This window comes from Bos indicus x Bos taurus, chromosome 14 (genome assembly GCF_003369695.1).
Source record: "Bos indicus x Bos taurus breed Angus x Brahman F1 hybrid chromosome 14, Bos_hybrid_MaternalHap_v2.0, whole genome shotgun sequence".
In the NCBI taxonomy this organism is placed as follows: Eukaryota; Metazoa; Chordata; class Mammalia; order Artiodactyla; family Bovidae; genus Bos; species Bos indicus x Bos taurus.
In genome coordinates, this window is record NC_040089.1 from 31,112,815 (window position 1) to 31,133,737 (window position 20,923).

The following is a 20,923-nucleotide window of genomic DNA, read 5'->3' on the forward strand; positions in this document are numbered from 1 at the left end:
ATTGGGTTCGATAAAATATCTTATTGAACTTTTCAACATGTAGTAGAAGCCCTCTTAGCTGACATCATTTGCACGCATTGTTAATTGAGTAAAAGCGTTAAATAACCTGGAGAAGGCCTGTGTGGGGAATTTGGAAGGAAGGATGTGGGTCAATTAGATGGGTGAATTATGTGAATGTTTGCTTATAGAACATCAATGCTAAATAAACAAGGTAACAACACATTGTGCTACCAAGGGATGCAACTGGCAGAGTTAACTAACTAGGGGACTACATTAGACAGAGCTGTAATTTGTTGAATGTGGAAATTTCAGTGGGATGGGAGTAAAAGCTTGAACTTTAAGGTGGAGGCTAGGTTCAACTGTGGACTTTTATGAGGGATTATAACAAGAGTATTCATTCAGTGCTCACTTTGGCAGCACATATACAAAAATTGGAACGATACAGAGAAGATTAGCATGGCCCCTGCACAAGGATGACATGCAAATTCGTGAAGTGTTCCGTATTTTTTTTTTTAAAGAGTATTCATTCAGTGGAGTAGAGAAAGCTCTTACATGTAAACTTTTGGTATATTTGGTATATACAGACCAAAGAAGTAGTCCACACAGTTCACTTATTCCATGCAGAAATTTAACAAATATTTACCAGGAGAAATGGGCCCAACATATGCTAGAGAATAACAGTGAAACACCCATAACAGGGCTAGCGTTGTAGATGCTTACAAGTACAGTAATCACAGGAACAGGCAAGGAATAACTCATTACATTTGTATTTTCCTCTACTATCCAAACTAGATTTTTTTTAAACATGTTATTGAAGTACAATGTATATAAACACAGAAAAGTGCACATATAATAGTAGAGCTTGAATCCATCCATCAAATCAGCACCCAGAGAATTCCCTGGCAGTCCAGTGGTTAGGACTCCACATTTTCAGTGCCAAGACCTGGGTTCAATCCCTGGTTGGGGAACTAAGAGTCTACAAGCCATGAGGTGTGGTCCTTCCTCTTCCTCCGCCACACACAAAAAAACCCCAGCACCCAGAGCAAGAAATGGAGCATTGCAGCACTCCAGGGGCCCCCCTCCCAGGCTCCCTTCAACAACCCCCCAAGCCTACTATACACTAGTTTTGTTTGTTTTTATACTTTTATAGAAATAGAAAAGTATTTTGTGCCCTGTGCTTAAAGAATCAACTCAAATCTCAGACGTCTGAATGAATCTCAGCTTAGCATTGTACTGAGTTTGGACAAGCCTCTTAATCCAAGCCTGCTTCCAAATTCACAGAAGTGGGTTATAAAATGTTTACCTAATAGTTGTTGGTAGGATTAAATGAGGTCATGTATGTTACTGGCATATGGTTGCAACTGTTACTTGTACACAAACTTTTAGCCTGTGAACTTCCTGGGGTGGAAGGCACCTGGGCACAATTCTCCAGTTTAAAGGGAAAACCCACACTATCTGGGCAATGACCCACCATTCCCTTATTCTCAAATGAAACTTGGCTACTTGATCTATCTCACTTTTGGCCAAACGGAGTAGAGATGCTATTTCTGTTACATACTATTCATCTGCCCTTCTCAAACATCAGCTTCCTCAAGGGAAGGGTCATGCCCTATTTACCATAGTTCCCTAGTGCCAGGTCCTGTAAGCATGCAGCTAAGTACTGGTTGCTAGTTGAACAAATAAGTGCTAACTGTATTGAGTCTCAGGAAATTATGTCAGAATGTTATCCAAACTTTGGCAAAAGTACAGTAGTAAAACCAGAGTAGTCAATCTCCCTCCTTCTTTCCCTGTGCTGGCCAGAAAAAATCTACTCAAAGTTAGCACATTCTGTACTTGGAACTTGAATAAGCACACCAGATCTGAGGTCTTCAAAACTAAGGGCAGGAGAGTACACTGCTTTTAACATGGAGTTTGCTCAAACTCAATGTACTGATGCCAAGATATTAAAGTTTTCAAAAACACTCTCTTCCCAACGTGTCAGCCATGAATAATTTTTTTCCTGCTATACTTTATCTTGGTTTTCTACCAATATTTTTAACATCTTGACCTTGTTTAAAATAAAAAACAGCCAGGGAAGGGGAAGTAATGCTCCCCTTCCCTGCTCTTATGGAACTGCATTTGGTTGTTTTATCCTCCACTACCTAATTAAAAATAACTTTTCACTTCTCATAGAGTCACAGAGTGGGAAGTACCTCTTCAAAACCTTCCATCTGTTTTATATTACAATTAAAAGTCTGATTGGCTGGCAAGCCTACTGCTCTATAACTAGATAAATCAGGCAGGAAATCACATGGTTATAAAAGGAGCTCAAAAGATTTTTAACAAAATAATAGCTGACTATAAAGCAAAACTAAGAAACCCAAGCTATTCACAACCCATTGTGTAAAACAAATATGGTTAATATTTCCTAAGAGTCAAGACTATTTTTTAACACTCTTTCAATTTAACACTTCCTGAGACTCCCTAAGCACCACAGTAGATGCAGGAGTTATAAAGAGCAATTCCTACTCTTGAAAACATAAAGTCTAATGGGAAAGTTTTACGGAGGCACCAGGATAATCAGGAAATGACACATACCTGTGCCCTGAAGGCTGCGTAGGATTCTAACAGGCAGGGAGACAAAGAGAAGCAGCAATGAGGGGAGGCACGAAGGCAGAAGCATGCATACATTGTTCCTGAAAGATCCAGGTCGCCAGATCCAGATTAGGAAGTGAAGGAGAATTCTTGTTATTTAGGCAACAAACAACTGTGGAAGGTCTGTGAACAGGAGAGGTGATCCAATCTCTGTGTGTTTTCATATGTTTCTTTACCCTCACGGGAGAAGGAAATGGCAACCCACTCCAGTATTCTTGCCTGGAGAATCGCAGGGACAGAGGAGCCTGGTGGGCTGCTATCTATGGGATCAGAGTCTGACACGACTGAAGTGACTTAGCAGCAGCAGCAGCAGCAGCTTGTAAGCAGTTGTCTTTCCTCTCAGGACTTACATTTCACACTGTAAATTAAGTGTTTTGAGTTCATGTGTCAGTCTCACTCACTTGATACAGACATTCCAGTGAGGGGTAAACTCATTTTAGTCTCTTAATCTGATGGGTTAATCCATCAGATTTCTAAACCTAGAAGGCTAACGGTAAAATCTGGATGGTGACATTGCCTAAGGTGATATAATACTGCACAAACCTGTCTGGGTGACCGTCGGCCATGCCTAGGTGACACCCTGATGTCACAGAACAATTTCTTGATACTTCTGGAGAATGGAGAGCAGAGTGGTAAGTGCAATAATCTAAGTCAGAGATGAAGTAATGGAATTAGAGCTGAGCCTTTCAGTGGGCTAAGATTTTAAAACAGATTTCAACGTGGAAGGTTAGAGAGAGGCACAAGGTTTCTCGGTGAGTGATCGAAGGGAAAGTAACACCACTAAGAGAACAAAGGAGGCGCAGGTTCAAGCTGGAGAAAAAGAGAACATCCGACATTTAAGGTGTTGACAGAAGAGTCACATGGAAATCTCTAAAGGCAGTTGAAAATATGGCTCTAAATGAGGCTCAAGAATTGGAAATGTATTTTCATTTCTTGAGTAAAGAGGTCAAGTTGTGTTAACAGATGAAATCACCTGAAAGGAGAAAAATGGTTTAAGCACAGAATATTGGGTTAAGTCCTTCAAGGGTCAGTCAATACAAAATCTGAGTGGAATAAGCAATGCCATGACAGCTTGTACACAGATGCTTTATTTTGGATGTTAACAGTCAACATTGTATGCAAGATTCTCTTACAATGGAAAGTTTTTTCCCATACATCAAAAAACTCAATTTAGTCAGGGTAATGGCTGTATTAATGCGAAAACCTTACAACAAAATGCAGTATTATATGTGTAGTCAGTTTCCATGCAAGTATGGCTGCTACATGTTATGTCTGGCATTTTTAACATACTGAAAGAAATTCAAATTGAACACAACAGTATAAAAGGTGATTTAAGATGCCTGACATGTTTAAGATGAAAAAATCTTCTTGCAAAAAGCAACAAAGCAGTTAACTGGAGGATTCAACCAATACCAACCGAAATATGTACTATGTCCAAAAATCCCAAGCTTATCTGCAATATATTACATGTGGGATAATTTAATGCTCAAAAAAAACTATGCTTTAAAAAAATATAGCTCTTCCAAGATATTATACTTTGGTAATTGGAGACTATGTACATCCAAACCAGCCAAGGGCTACATTAAAAAAAAGAAAAGATAAAAGGGAACCATTATGTGCTATTAGTTCAAGGTAACTGAAATTGAAATGATCCAGTATGATTTTGCTACAATCATTGGTTTTACAAAGTGAAATTTCTGTGAGAAGTTCATTAATTAGGAAGCAATCAACATACTTAACAAACATGCTAGGAAGATTCAAATTGGTTCATCTATTTGTTATCAACAAGGCATAATCTTAGTACCACACATTTTCTTCACTTCTCACTACATATAATATGCAAAAATGAGCAAGTAGATTTAAATAGCTTAAAATCCTTTTAGGTCTACTGTTCAAAAGCTAGGCATTAAAATACTTCGTATTTCCATTTCCATCAACAGAGAATCTTAAGCTGTTTTTGTTTTAAGGCAGAGCATTTTGGTATTTGCAAGAATTTGCCTGGTAATGGTTGATTCCATTAAGTTAACTTGAGAACTTGCCATCATCATACTTTTTATGTTTTCACACAGTGCAAGTGGTGGTCGCTCTTTCCTTCTCTCATAGCAGCAAGCCGACTCTGCTATTTTCTATAGCAGCATACTTCAGGAGTGGAGAGGGAGAGAGTGTGTCAATTACAAATAATTACAACTACAGTGTACAATTCTATTTACCTGTCAGTGTTTAAGTTGACAGCATACCATTATATGTTTCAAAAAATTACATAAAATCTCTACACAAAAGCAAATAAAGACATTCTTTCAAGAAGAAATAAAGTAAGTGCAAACACCTAAAACAGGCAACTGAAGCAACTGTTGTAACCTGTAGAGAAACACAAAACATTTATAAAAGGACAAATATTTTTATAAATAAAAGATAATGTTCTCTACTTCTTAAACATTGAGTAAATATAATAAACTTCTAAGTGCAGACTGTTTTTAGGGACCAAAGTACCATATTATTTTTTTAAACAAAATGCAAAAATTTCAAACAAATATACAAATCACCAGATTAATTTATATGACCCCCCATATAATTTAAAAAGAAAATATTAAATTATTATTTAGTACATTTTTAGAACTACTTTATAACCAACATGATTTAAAGGACATAGTGCAATATTTAGGTAGATGTGACATACAGTATAGATACTGAATTCTTTGCAGCTATAACTTACTACTGTTTCATATTAAAAGTCAAAATTGTTCTTTACTATGTTATCTGTAATAACAGGAAACAACATTGGCTTCTAGACACCCTGTATAGGTTTAAATATCTACATTTAAGCTTTAAAAATGAAAATAAATTATAAAAACAGATTTCTTTCCAATTTACAAAGTTTTCCTGCTCCTACATACTGTACAATACATTCAACAAAACTCTCAGCTCTTCTGAGATTTATGGAGAAAATACTGACTCTTTACCAATAAGGAAAAAACATTTTTGCAATGCCTTTTGTTTTGAGGACTACGCTCAAATAAATACATTTAACACTGTAGTTAATTTTACTATTTTTTTAAAAATACCAAAAATTAGTAGTGCAACTTTTATTCTTTTAAATGCCTTCCCACTGTGTTTCTCTGTAAATGGTAGCCTAAGTAAATCAGCAGATAGGCAAAAGTACTTCATAAGGCCATGTGTGCTTTCTGTATAGAGACTAATTTCAGAAATCACACATACTCATAAGACCTATCTATAACAAAACTGCAGCATCAGGAGAGTAGCAACATATATCTTCTGAAGAAAAGATGTGAGAATTTACTTTCAGAATATCCTTGAACATTCTAATATGATTTCCCCATCTTGTTCTTTAAAAACATTTTTAAAAATCTCATGTCTTAAAAAAATAAATTATGAAATTGCCTACTCCTTACTTAAGTGCCTAGCTTTCTGGTTGCCCAATATGACAAAGGATACAAACCGTTTTAGGGCTGTTTTAAAACTTTAAAAACAATCAACAAAAAAATTTCATTGCAGCTTAACTTAGTATAGAATCTAGTAAGGGAGTGGGGGCATTTCATCAATCTTAGTAACAATCACAGTATGAGAGCTCTTGAAGTGCTGCCTGTAGCTGTATAAGTACTCAAATATCTTCTTGCTTGTTCAGTCATGATAAGTTGGTCTTCTGTTTTCCCATAAACCACTGTTTCCCATTCACAAGTTGACTAGGAAGGAAATATTAATAGTGATGTGAAAACCGCTAAGAAAACTATCCATTCTACTTCACAATTAAGACTTTTAAAAAATCAATTAATTGATTGGATATTTGATAAGTAATTACTATAAAATGTTTTTGACAATGGCATTGTGATTCTTTTTAAATAACAATGTTTCAAAATCATATACTGTTTATGATCAATTGTTAGTCAATGTTTTCGCCATATACAGGCCTGTGAAGGAAGTTTAAAGTTCTATTTCCACAACTGCCCCTCAAATCAACTCTGGTTTATTTTTAAATTGGAGTATATAGTTGCTTTACAAAATCAGTCTGAGCACAGAAATATCAATCTTTACTGCTTCAAAGTTTTGCAAAAGATATAAAGAGGATATAATGTCAAAAAATGAACCGAGAATGCTTTATGTCTTGCAAATTAGGAAAAATAACACAAAGTCAAGTTTACATTTGTTTTCCTCTATTATCAAGGTTACTACTGTATAGGTATGACCTCCTATGTAATAAATTTTCCTGAAAAGTTCTGTGTTAAACACTGGTAAATCAGATCACTTTAAATGAATTCAGAGATTGTGCTGCACGGCTCTGTGAAGAGCAGCGGCTCAATAAGGAGAGGAGGCGCCACACGTCTGACTGCCAGAGATGTTTTCAAGGAATGCTTGAATGTCAGGAACGCTAGTCCTGCGGTCATTGTAGCGTAAAGAAGATAACTTTTTCCTCAGTGACCTCTCAAATTCTCTAGGTTAAATTCTTAAGTACAGTAAAAAAATTTCCAGCTTTCATTTGCAGCGACATAATGGCTGCACAGTATCTGAAAAAAACCATTTTATTTTACACTATGAGCCAGAAAGTTCACTGGAAACCATTATATCAACAAAATCAAGTTGAAACTGCTTCCAACCACTTACCCTTTAAAAGTTGTAATTCAGGCTACAATTATTTATTACAGAAGAAGAGGTGCCAGAAATAGATTTAGGAATTTTTAGTTTAAGAATGAAATAGTGCTTAAGAAATCACCAGGAGAGTCCCCAGTTATAATTCCAGGTGTTTACTTTATATGTGCCCTGATGAGTGAGTCTCTCAGAAACCCAAATCTAGTTTGAGTGACAAAACAATGGTGAATGTCTAGTTACTGGTATAGTCAATTTTGAATTTAAAAGAAAAAGTATGATTTGTGATCAGTAGGTCCAACGTGATAACTGAATACACAACAACAAAAGTCACTGAAAGAAATTTATAAATTCATACCTGAAGATTCTTTTCCAATGTGACAACTTTGGAAGTGTTAGGGTTTGGTTTCTTTTTATTAAGTGTATATGTTTTGTTGGTTGAATTTATATCTTGTTTTTCAGGAGTCAAGTTGCACCTATTGTCATGTATTTCCAATAATGGTATCATTAATAAAGATGTTGTAAATATATTTTCTGACTAAGAGAAAAAAGAAAGAGGAAAATAAAATAACTAATTCAAAAATGGAGACAAACAGAAGGACTATGGAGTAAGTGGTAGTGGAAATCCTGTGCATGTCCCTCCAAGAAAGCTTTTGCTCCGATGAAATTTCTAGCAATGTAGCAAAAATAAATATTTAAGAGGTGAACCAAAGATAAATACTGAAATTTCAAGCTTTGAGGACTACCACTCTTTGACATCATACGTAAGAGAGCTAACTTCTCTCAAAACAAAACAAATATAAAAAGCAAGGATGTGAATGAAATATTCTCTACAGTTAACTGTTTCTCTCTGAATTAGGCTGAACACCACCAATGGAAACCCTCTATGATCTCTAATGAATTAACCACACAATGAGTAAAGCACAAGAACCACTAGAGCTTAAAGCAACCATCTTAATATAAGGAAAATCCTTTACAAACCTGCAAGTCTGAAAGGTCTTCATTTAACAGTTGAGTACCTGGTTCTTCTTTTTCCCAATTATCTAAGATTAGTGATTTTCTGACCTTCTTGACAGAAGCAGTATGCTAGAATGAATAATTTACAATAGGGACATTATGGCCAAGTCACTGGAACATGATAAAGACTTTTATCAACAACAATACTAAAAGATCACCTCTTGCTTGCAGCTTTTGTAAGCAGGTTCATCTTCCTCTTTGAGGAATATGTCTGTTCCAGTTTCTTCTTTTAAAACTTCTCGAATATCTTCTTCCAAGAAGGCAAGTGGCTGTGACTAAATTATTTTTAAAAGGAGTTTTAAAAAGCCTTTTATAGCACTTCCTTTTTTCTCCCCATATATAAAAACCCAACTTTTATACTTTTTCATTATTGGCATAATTTTCTCCCAGCCCCTAAAGATATAAGTTGAATAAATTAACTAATCCATTGAATGGCAAAAATAATATTGCACATTGCAAGCACTGAATGAAGTGTGCCACTTCCTTCATGGCAAAGCACTAAATAAAAGTCTTCCTTTGGGGGAACCCATATTACTTCCTATTTTCATATTCCCTATTTTTCACCTATAAGAATGCAATATAGGCATATAAAAATGCAATAATATTTTGAGACTATTTCATCATTCAGCCCACATTCAAGTTAGTTTTGTTTTTTTTTTTGTATTCTCCCTTCCCACACTCCAGTACACACATAGACAGCCACAGACACACATGCACACACATGCTTCCTGAACACTGTGACTCAGCTCTAAGCTTAAGGCTAGGTGTGGAGAGATGTTTGTCTTACCACTACATGAATTATGTAGGAATTATGTGAGTATTTGAGTATGTGAGTAAAAGCAGGAATTATGTGAGTATTTCTGTGTGTTGCTCTAAGAGCTCTTGTTTCAAGGATTATGTTTCACAGAGAACCCAGGTTATGTGTTCTTAAAAAGGAATCTGGAATCTGTTCTTTCGCCTATAAGAATGCAATATAGGCGATATTACTTTCCTATTTTTACATAAAAATAGGAAACACAGAATAAATTTGGACAACAGTAGCTCTCCTTATCCTATTTTTATTGTAGTTATTATACAGTGTGTAATTACTAGTTTGCATGTTTGTCTTACCACTACATGTGTAAGCTGTTTAAGAGCTTTTTCTTCTGTATATATCTCTCCACACCTAGCCTTAAGCTCAGAGCTGAGTCACAGTGTTCAGGAAGCACGTGTGTGTGCATGTGTGTCTGTGGCTGTCTATGTGTGTACTGGAGTGTGGGAAGGGAGAATACAAAAAAACAAACAAACAAACTTGAATGTGGGCTGAATGATGAAATAGTCTCAAAATATTATTCATTTATCTTTCTATCAAGTAACTACAGAAAGTCACTCAGTCATGTCTAACTCTCTGAGACCCCATGGACTATACAGTCCATAGAATTCTCCAGGCAAGAATACTAGAGTGGGTAGCTGTTCCCTTCTCCAGGGGATGTTCCCAACCCAGGGATCAAACCCAAGTCTCCAGCATTGCAGGCAGATTCTTTACCATCTGAGCCACCAGGGAAGCCCTCAAATAACTAAGCACACTATATAACTCAGAAAAAAATGTAAATTATATTAAGACCTACCATAGGTCTTAAGATCTACCATAACCAAGACCTGTTTAAAAAAAAAAAGTAATCAAAGCTCCACTAAACCAAAGAACAAACTGGCAGCATGTAATGACCAGCAGCTTACGTTCCCAGTCAACAAAGTTAGAGAGAATAGCATCCATACATAAACAAGATTTCACAGTACTTACAAAAACTTTAAAATGGAAACAGAATGTTTCAAGTGTTCTCATGTATAGCCTGAGACATGCAGGAATTATGTGAGTATTTCTTTGTGTTTCTCTAAGAGCTCTTGTTTTAAGGATTATGCTTCACAAAGAACACAGGTTATGTGTTCTTAAAAAGGAATCTGGAATCTGTTCTTTCGCCTATAAGAATGCAAGTGCCCTAAGATGTGGTGCATATATAATGGAATACTACTCAGCCATTAAAAAAGAAAGAAAGAAAACATCGTATACAGAACACTGATGGACTTAAGAGATTATCATACTAAGTCAAGTCAGACAGAGAAAGGCAAATACCGTCTGATATCACTTCCATATGGAATCTAAAATATGACACAAGTGAACTTATGTATGAATCAGAAACAGACTCACAGACAAAGATAACAGACCTGTGGTTGCCATGGAGGAAGAGGGGTTGGAGATGCAAAGACTGGGAATCTGGGGTTGGCAGATGCAAACTATTATATATAGAACGGATAAAAAACACGGTATAGCACATGGAACTATAATATTATTCAATATCCTGTAATAAACCATAATGGAAAAGAATGTGTATATATATGTAACTAAATCACTTTGCTGTACATCAGAAACTAACTTGACATTGTAAATCGACTATACTTCAGTTAAAAAAAGAATACAAGTGTCCTAGAAAGCCAAAGTCTAAGAAGTACATCTGATTCAAGTAAGATACATAAGAAAGCTGAATGGTTAGCACACAGCAGGTGTTCAGTAAACAACTGGAGGAATGCAAAGTCAGCTTGCTGCAAATGAGCCTGCAGATATTTTAGAAATTTTACTTACAAAATCTATACTTTCCTTTTATCTTAAATTTTTTATGAAAATGACCTATTTTGGCAATAGATAAATTCTTCCCAAACATGAACAAACTGATAGGGATTTTAGATACCTGAAACCTAATTTCTTATGCATTATTATTAAAATAACACTTTTTATTCAAAGTATCTGTTGGCGAAATGACTCTGAGGAACTGTTAGAATTTTTCAAATGTTTTCAAATTATTGCTTATTTTTAGAATTCTCAATTAGGCCACACACCCTTATAAAGGCAGGAACCACACCTGACATGTTTAACATTACATCCCCAAAAGACTAGCCCAGCAGCTGGCACCCATGAGGCACTCAGTCAGTATTTGTCAAATTCATGATTTTTTTTTAAAATGAGTAACAAAATGCTGAAACAAACTAGTTAAATCAACTAGGTAAGTCCATACAATGGAACAGTACAAAAACATTAAAAGTTATGAGATAAATGCAAGGTAATTTATTTACATGAATGCAATTTATAAATTTTAAAAGGTTACCAAAAAGTACATAATGTGATCCCACTATTATTATGTATATGCATAAAAACTAAGAAGTTTAGAGAATGCTAATTTTTTTTTTCTTATGGCAGTATATGGAGCTAAGTGGCAGAAGACTTGATCAATCCTACTACGTACCCTCTAAAAGAGTATTTCAAAATAAGGAAAAGACTAGAACATTTGAGTGCGATACATGCTTTTTCTTTTTTTTCTTTTTTCTTTTTGATACATGCTTTTTCATAGAAAACTGATTAGATCAAGTAAACCAGAATTTATTAACTGATTTACATAACTAAAGTACCCTAGAAATGACCGTTTTAAAAATCATATTTTATTTCTAATGTACCTAATTTGTCAGAAATCTGCCTAGAATCAGAATGCTCATGGCTCACCTAAGGTACTTCAACATTGACAATATATATATGAAAGTACAGATAACACCTGCCACCTCTATTCACATACTACTACTGTTACCCATCATTATTAAAGTAGTAATAGCAGCAACTAAGCACATACTACTTGAATCTTAATACCAGCCCCTTTATTTCTATTATCTACCTTCATAAATAACCTGCTGGGGTGTTTTGTAATATCCACTGAATAGAAGAGGAAACTGAGCCTTAAAGAGGTATCGTGATCAGTTTCATAAATATTACTAGGAACGTGCTTATGTAATTTTGTTGTTGTTTAAATCGTTAAGTTGTGTCTGACTCCTTGTGACCCCATGGACTATGTAGCCCACCAGGCTCCTCTGTCCATGGGATTTCCCAAGCAAGAATACTGGTGTAGGTTGCCATTTCCTTCTCCGGTGCTTATGTATATCAAAATATTAAAATTATTTTATTATACTGTAGGTAACTGCTACTGAAACTACTAAAGGTAGGTTTTAGTATTAAGAAATGAGTTCTACTGACACTTGATTTGCTTTCTCTGGATGACATAAAGAAAGCGTGAATTCAAAACAAGCCAAGCAAGGGTTTATTTACAAGGAAAAAGATTAACACAAATTCAAACTTATAGGAGGTAAGTCGTTTTAATCCAGTTCATTGAACATCTTTTTTAAATGTTAAAAATCAAGGATAAAAATATCAAAATTTTTGTCTTATTAAAATTAGGAACATTTTTAAAAATAAAAGGAGTATACACACCACAATTTTAAGAGGTCCATATTTTTTCTCCTGAGCAGCAAGCGCATTCTTAAAAGGAGTAGGAGTCCTTGGTGTGGTACCCAATATAGATCTTCTAATAGTAGGTGTTCTAAACCTGTCCAATTATTCAGATATTTGTATTATAGTCAAAATTTGATTTCATGTAAGTTAAGGAAGACAAAGCCATCATAAAAGCACACACTGAATTTTTCTTGTATATATACATGCTTTAAATATTCCAAGACTTTTAAAATTTGCCTGCTTAAACTATTCTTATTCCAATCATCTTACAACAGAAAAAAGATTGATGTAGAAATAAGTACTAAAAATGTTATTTGCTTAAGATCAAACTTCTATACTACCTTTAGCTGATTTCTAGTCTCCTAGGGATAAAATTCAAGGTTATGATTTTTTTTAATTCTAAATCTCATATGAATAGGATTATGATAATATATATAAATGGACAAAAAGGTAATCTACTTTTGAAACTGCTTCCCATTTTCTTCAACACAATTATTTAGTATCTACTTACCCTACATTTTCCTTTTGATCTTTGGGGGTTGTTTCCTTATGAAGAGGAGTTGTAATGAGAACCTTCTGCCCACAAATAGGGGTTGATGTGAATGAAGGATTTTCTATATTAATTTGTTCATTTCCAGGACATGTGTTGAAAAACTAAAAAAGAGAGTGTAGAGACAATTTCTAAAATGTCAAAATCCTACACAAATATGAAACTGATTAAATTTTCAAGTTATTTCTCCACTCCTTTCAGGAAAAGATACCAATAATAATATATTTACATTCCACTCAATAAAAATAAAGTTCCAAGAGGGCAGGAAATTTTATTTTGTTCATTGCTGCCTCCCCAGCTCTTAGAACAGTTGTTTAACACCTAACAGGTATTCCAAAAATAGCCATTTAACAAAAATCCAAAAGTAACAAAACACAGTAAAAAATTTCCAAACAGTGTATCTTATCAAATGAGAATCTATAGAAGCCATAACTAGCTGCTTTGCTAAAGGTAAGTTTTGTACAATGGTATAACTGAAAAAAAGTTTTATGATTTTATTAATAAATGATCTTAAATGCTCCTTTCTATAAGAACATATAGAATTCAGAGTAAGTTTGTGCTGTGCTGTGCTTAGTCGCTCAGTTGTGTTCGACTCTTTGCGACCCCATGGACTATAGCCTGCCAGGCTCCTCTGTCCATGGGGATTCTCCAGGTAAGAATACTAGAGTGGGTTGCCATGCCCTCCTCCAGGGGATCTTCCCAACTCAGGGATCAAAACCAGGTGTCCCCAGGCAGATGCTTTACTCTCTGAGCCACCAGGAAAGCCCAAGAATACTGGAGTGGGTAGCTTATCCCTTCTCCAGAGGATCTTCCCGACCCAGGAATTGGACTGGGATCTCCTGCATTGCAGGCAGACTCTTTACTAGCTGAGCTACCAGGGAAGCCCCAGAATAAGTTTAACTAATAAGAAATACAGCTGTGTGGCAAATGTGCCTATTTAGAACACAGTTCAGAAGCTTTGAGCAGCCAAAACTGGTATCATAGAGTCCATTTTCCAAATGACACAATTTACACATTGGATTTTAACTTACATACAATTGTGAAATACTAATTTTTTTTGGAACCAACAGATTAGAAGCAATCATAAGAAAAAGTAGAAACTGCTTTAAGGCTACTTATAACTGAAATGAGTTCTAGCTCTATCACTTCTGATGCCTGCAAGTCACAGTATAAAATCCAAGTTCTTTGCTATGGAATATACATTCTTTATGGGCTTCCCAGGTGGCTCCAGTCGTAAAGAACCCACCTGCCAATGCAGGGGATGCAGAAGACTTGGGTTCAATCCTTGGGTTGGGAAGATCCCCTGGGGGAGGAAATGGCAACCCACTTCAGTATTCTTGCCTGGAGAATCCCATCGACAGAGCAGCCTGGTATACTACAGTCCCCGGGGCACAGAGTCAGACACAACTGAAGTGACTTAGCACACCTCAGCACATCACATGGTCTTTATAATCATGCCTCAGCTTCTCAGCCACTTTTCATCTTAGAATTTACTCAACAAAAATTGCAGGTATGCAAAACTCCAAAAACAAAACTGCTAGTATGCTCAACCCAGGTTCACTTTCCTCAGGACACTTTGTAACTTCTGAGGGTGCACTGGGGGTGGGTGGTAAATTTTCAGAGAAAACAGTGGCTGTGTAGTTACTGCCAGATATTCATCTTCCCAGCATCAAAATATACCTCCAATAATATCCCAACAGCCTCCAAGTTTACTTGGCCATTAAACTTCCTTCTTCTTCCATAAAACTTTTTCACCTCTGTCAATATACTTTAAGCAAATACCAGCTTCATCTCTTTCTTACTGATCTTGGACAAATTGCTTAACTTCTGAATTTCATTCTAACTACCTCCAGAGGTTTTTTTGAAAGAGCATTAACTAAGATACTATAAGAAAAGCATTTAGCATACAGCCTGGAATATGGTGTTCATTAAGACAGACAGTATTATAAAATCAAAGAAACAGTTTGCCCCGATATAAGTATCTGCTGCTTAAAGATATAACTACAGGAGAAAGCAGGTTAATTCCTGACATCCCTAGATGACCTTCTGACACATGAAATTCTTCTAAGAAGCAGTTGTCTAGGAATATATACCTGGTACTTCTTGAATAGTCAGTCAGGAAACTGGCTCTCTGTCTCAGTTCTGCCATTAGATAACTGTGGGCAAGGCATTTTTCCTTTCTGGGCCTACTTCCCGATGAGTTCTACAAACACGTGGAACTACGTATCTAAGACATCCCTTTCAGCTCTAAACACTGTAAGATAAAATGCAACTACTTCACTTCCCGGGATGCTTTTCTGATTTATCCCAGCTCAGCACTCTCCTATATACATCTGATTACAGTATACATTTTGATGTGTTACTAAAGCAATGAACTAAATGCTAGTATGGATATCCAAGATCTAATTCAATCGAGCTCATCAACAGTTGAAAACATGAACAAAAACGACACGACTACCTGTGAAGGAGAAAATGGTAGTGTTTTCACCGGTGTGTGCTTTAGTGCTGTGTGACCACCGTCGTTGAATGAGCTGTCGCCAAGCTCGCTGCCCGGGGACTGGCCCACTCGCATTCTTCTCTTCTTTCTGAGGATGGTTGGTGGAGTGCTAAACTTAGCCACACTTGGGGAGGTCAAAGGAACAGCCTCGCCGTCTGCCCCATTACAACCGTTTCTTTTCCCTTCGAGTACAAGACTGACGTTAAACTGACATTCCATGGCACCTTCGTTGTGCTGAATTCGCATTAGTTTAACTGGGGTGGACTTGACAGGCGAAGCAGCAGCATCAGAAAGATCGAAGCTAGTAACATCACTCCATGCTACAGGATCCTGCAACAGATTAAATTCTTAACTAAAGTTATTAATATTATAACCTGGTTACGTCTAGTCTTGAACATAGGATGATGATTTCCAGAGTTAATTAACTACCCATTTTTATCCATAGAAATAGGCTTTCCTTGGTTCCTCTTTTTTTTTAAGCAAGACCATCTGAGAGGAACAGATTATGGTTTTACTACAACTCCAATTTGGAACATTTCAAAATAACACTTCATCTAATTCAGTAGCTGAAGCTTATTACCAAACTACTTCAAATGAAAGGAACAAATTACATTATTTTCATAAAACAGTATAGTTTGTCATAAAATTCCACATTCTATTCTATCAGAAAACTTTACTCTCTATTCTACATCTACATAATCATTTGGTAATATGTATGGCTTCCCTGGTGGCTCAGATGGTAAAGAATTTGTCTGAAATGCAGGAGACCTGGGTCAGATCCCCGGGTCAGAAAGATACCCTGGAGAACGAAACGGCAACCCACTCCAGTATTCTTGCCTGGAGAATCCCATGGACAGAGGAGCCTAGAGGGTTACAGGCCATGCGGTCGCAAAGAGTCAGAGACGACTAAGTGACTGACACACACACACACACACAAACACATATGGAGTATCTTCAAAGTGGTCACACACTGTGATTCAAAAATTCAATTTAACCTAAGGACATAATCATGGTTTTGCACAAAGCTTTTTACACATATTCTTTAATTTGTAATACTGAAAGAACAACACCAGATAAATATCCAATAATAACAGTACGTTTGGTAAATAAAATTTGCTACATTTATATGATAGAATACCATCAAACCATTTATATTCAAGTTTAAAAACAAGTTAAGAAAACAGGGACATGATCACGGTATAATGTGGGAAAAAAATTCACAAGCATTAGTGCACATCTGAGTTTAAAAATACATGCATGCGTATGTTTTATATGTATAGAACAGAGCCTGAAAGGAAATACATCAAATTAACTCTAGATTTATGGAGGGTTTTCATTTTCTTCTTTAATTTTCTCTACTTTCCAACTATCTCAACTTGTATAATAAATACATACATATATTTTTTTGCCAAAAACCACTGCAAAATATCAGAACAGAATTAACCATTAACAAGGTAATGTGCAACATAAAATTGGTGAGTATCCATTAAACTGTTTCTGAATATGAAACCACATATCTAAAATTGAGCTTTTTGATAATTTCACAATTTCAAACTTACAGATTCAATAAGTTCGAGAGTTTCTGCAAATTCTGGGATGGTCTGTAGAGAGGACAGCACAGCGTTTGCCTCCACGGCCAGGAACTTTGTAGGTGAGTTCTGCTGAGCAGACACAGTCTGATTTTCATCCATACTGTAAAACTCACTAGCGTGCTCCTCGAGGCTATTTAGAGTATTAGACATGCTGTCATCCATGAGGAAACTACCAGGCCAGCTAGAAAAGCTTCCAGGTTGCTGAAAATACAGAAGAAATCTGAACATTACTTTTCATTCCCAACCTAGGCAAAAATGTGGATTTTTAAGTATGAATTTTTCTAGGACAATATACTTTGCAACATTTCAGCTAAAAATATAGTAGCAAATATACCATCTTTCCTTAAAATTGACCCCAAATTTTTTAAAATTAAACCTCATGTTGACTATATTTCTTTTGTCTAACTCACATTTTTTTTTTAAACCTATAAAGTCATGGTGAGATAAAACTAGTATATATATACTACAAAATAAGGTCCAAACTCCTAGAATCTGACTTTTCTCTACCTTTCAAACTTCATCTCCCAACACAAGCCCTCTTCCCAGGGAATACGGAATACCCAACTGTAGTACCTGCAGTTTCTGCTGAGTTTCGGTCTTTTACGCTAGAAAAAGGGAGCATTCTCTTTATCTAGAAGGCTCAACCTACTGACCAGGAAAAATTCCTATTCCTCATTGAAGATACAGTTCAAATACTGGGAAGTACTCCATCCTATTATACACTATTAACTGTTCTGTTTATAATAATGTCCAAGTTCATCTCTTTTGCTAATATATATTCACCGCCTGTCTTTCAAGACTAAGCTCAAATAGGAATTCTTCCAGGGAACCCTTCTGACTACCTAAATCTCAATCTTCTATGAACTCCCATAAAACTGTGTGACTTATTTTATCACACTGTTTCCCCACTGCAAAGTAAATCCTTTGAATTCAGGGACTGTGCCATTTTTCTTGATCTCGCTAGAGATGTACACTGGCCAATTTACTTATCTTTTTAGCCTAGTTTTCTAGTGTCTCATAACGAAAAACAAGAAGTGAGATCTTGAAGACCCATGATTAAGAAACAAAACATAATCTGAGAACTGTTAAGAATGGCAGATTCTAAGAGCTTCCATCATTAGGAAAAAAAGGTTTTTTTCCTTTGTCTTTTTGTTTTCTTTTGGTTTCTATATTAGACAATGGATGTTCACTAAACTTAACAATATGTAAGTAAAATCAAGATGCTGTACACGTTAAGCTTATACAGAGCTATACTTAAAAAAAATAGGAAAAAACCAAGAAGCAACAGGATGTAAAGTGTACAGCATGGTCCAAAGAACCCTCTGAGGTGATGAAAATGTTCTGCATTGGAGGCTGCTCAACATGGGCGCCACCAGCCATAAGAGCAGCAACAATGTGGCTACTGCAACTGAGGAGCTGAATTTTTAAATTTTGAATTAAATGTGGCTAATAGCTACCATATCTTAGAGAACATATTGCTCAGTCCATTGGAAGCACTCCAATAAACAGTACCTATGACTATTAAAATTAAAAATCACTAGAATGTAGTAGATATTTACAACAGCAAAATGTTAAGTCTCGAGTTAAGGTGAAAAAATAACTTTCCAGCATTGTTTCAAAACAAGTTCCATCTATTTTAAAGAGTCCTATAAATAAAAGAAATTAAAGCAATCTTATTTCACTAGCATAGCCACCTTCTGAGTTTACAATCACTTTTTGGAGATAACTTCCACACCATATGCATTTCAACTTAGTTTTCAGGCAGGAAAAAGATTCAAAGAGGGAGCTTACTAGGCCCACTGGCAAAACGATAGATTTTTGTAATCGCATACATCTGATTCTGAATACCTAGCAATTAATTTCCAGAGTTAATACAAGGATTACCAGGAATACATCTAGCACATCTACAACAGTGGAATATAATGAATACTCAGAAAAATGGCAATCATTATACCACATAATTGTCTAGAATAAATACTTTATATGAGTATAGAATCTGTCATACTGGGTGCAGTAATGTCCCTCTAAAATCACCAATCTCCTTATTCAACCAGATCTTTATGACAGTGGATTTTAGATAGCAAGTCTAAAAAAAATAATTAGTAACTTTCTCCCTTTTTAATGCAAAATAGCAATTCTTTTAGTTAATTATATTTTCCTATTAAATTACAAAATTACACTATTATCAAAAATTTTAAATATGCTTAAACCTGAATATATTATCTATAAATGTGGACCCTCTAATCATGGTTATTTATTTGCAGTTTCTTAATAAATCTGAAATTAACTTTAAGTATACTTCAGGTATCCCTATTTGCCCATGGTATTTGTAGTTTCAAAATAAAAATTACTTTTCCCATGGTATTTATCTCATCTACTACAATTAACAAATGTCATTTTTATTAATACCATCTGAAATGATTCAAAGACATCACCAGTTGCCTCATAATACTATTTCAAGCCCCCTGAGGTTATTCTATTTAGTAATTTTGTATTAGTTCCCAGTCACTCTAAATATAGTGTCCCCTGACTCGGCCCCAGATCAAGAAAAACACTTTCCTAAATGTAAAAAATACCAGGATATTAAAACTTTCAAAATTGTCATTTAAATACAAACTTTTTTTCTTCCTAGCACAGCCTGTTTAACTTAGCTAGAATCATTATCATTTATCCTGATTTAATATTCATAGTTGTTCTCATCAACCAAATCTCAGACAATACTTTTCATACCTGATAACCAAAACCCACTTCCACTGAAAGATTTCTTTAGACAGCATAAAACCTAAATGTTCCCTTTTCCTATATTTAAAATATTATTACTTTTTCCAATTTACTGAATTTGTGTTCTAATACAGTAGACAAGAAAACATTTTCAAAGGGAGAATAAAAATAATTTTGAAGCACAGAAATCTCTCTACATATCTAATTAAATTCCTTAAGTTTCTTTTTTTTTTCTATTAAGGCCATTATCACATGGAATGTCTAATAGAAAACAAAGCCTAATTAATCCACACATTTTCACAAATACACATATTGAAGATTATATCTTGTTTGTTTGATATTATCAAGAAGCATCTTAATACAAAACACTGTAAAGTATGTTCCAAGAGATGCACGTCAAAAACAGGCAACTTCAAAGTTGCAAATTAGAAAAACTATTTTCAGTCCGTACTAAAATCTGGAATCACAATGAATATGCTTTCTACTTGCTGGCATATAAAAGTCAGTGCTGATTAAAACTATAAAAGCATATAAAGCACATAAAAGATTCTAACAATAAAATCTAAACACTTTAGATTATTTCTTACTGATGGAACTCGTTTTCTTCTAACTTCATTCTCAGCCGACATAAGAAGCAACTCAAGTTCCTTTATTTTTTTTTCCTTATCAGGATCTTCATCTACAAAGGGTTGCTAAAATGAGTTAAACAAAAGAGAAAAAACAGATTATTTACAAAATTGCTTTTTTATTATTATTAATGTTCTCAGTTTTATTTTCTTTTATGCAACATAAAGTCTATTCTAATAAAGCTTAATACTACAAAATCCCAAATACTCAGTATCACACTTCTTCTGGGACCTAAAGAGGTGCTGGTAAATATTTTCAATTTAACAGAAAGGACTTGGGAAATTTAAATGCATGAAAAAACTTACACTATATCATCTAATCAATTTAAAAACTTATGTGTGGAATTTGTTTTAATTTATTGAATCTGAACACATACATTC

General features: G+C 35.2%; 1 protein-coding gene and 1 non-coding gene across 4 annotated transcripts in view; one reads left to right on the top strand and one right to left on the bottom strand.

Moving 5' to 3' along the window:
- Positions 1 to 401: 401 nt before the first annotated feature.
- On the top strand, positions 402 to 508 carry LOC113904526. The gene has a single exon (XR_003514546.1). It is a non-coding gene; the product is annotated as a U6 spliceosomal RNA (small nuclear RNA).
- Positions 509 to 3,701: 3,193 nt separating this feature from the next.
- Positions 3,702 to 20,923, bottom strand: part of MYBL1 (MYB proto-oncogene like 1) — a 37,122-nt gene continuing 19,900 nt past the window's right edge. The window contains exons 8-16 of one of the 3 annotated variants that reach the window (XR_003514449.1): positions 20,504 to 20,608; positions 17,163 to 17,396; positions 15,565 to 15,933; positions 13,068 to 13,210; positions 12,536 to 12,650; positions 8,409 to 8,525; positions 8,215 to 8,319; positions 7,592 to 7,709; positions 3,702 to 6,335 (exon numbers count right to left, since the gene is read on the bottom strand). Coding sequence is in view for 2 of the 3 variants with exons in the window: in XM_027561097.1 (XP_027416898.1) it covers positions 6,207 to 6,335; positions 7,592 to 7,771; positions 8,215 to 8,319; positions 8,409 to 8,525; positions 12,536 to 12,650; positions 13,068 to 13,210; positions 15,565 to 15,933; positions 17,163 to 17,396; positions 20,504 to 20,608 (1,497 nt within the window). In the remaining variant the exon portion in view is untranslated. Of the gene's footprint in view, positions 6,336 to 7,591; positions 7,772 to 8,214; positions 8,320 to 8,408; positions 8,526 to 12,535; positions 12,651 to 13,067; positions 13,211 to 15,564; positions 15,934 to 17,162; positions 17,397 to 20,503; positions 20,609 to 20,923 lie in introns of all 3 variants that reach the window. The other 2 variants (XM_027561097.1, XM_027561098.1) reach the window with 2 other exon arrangements.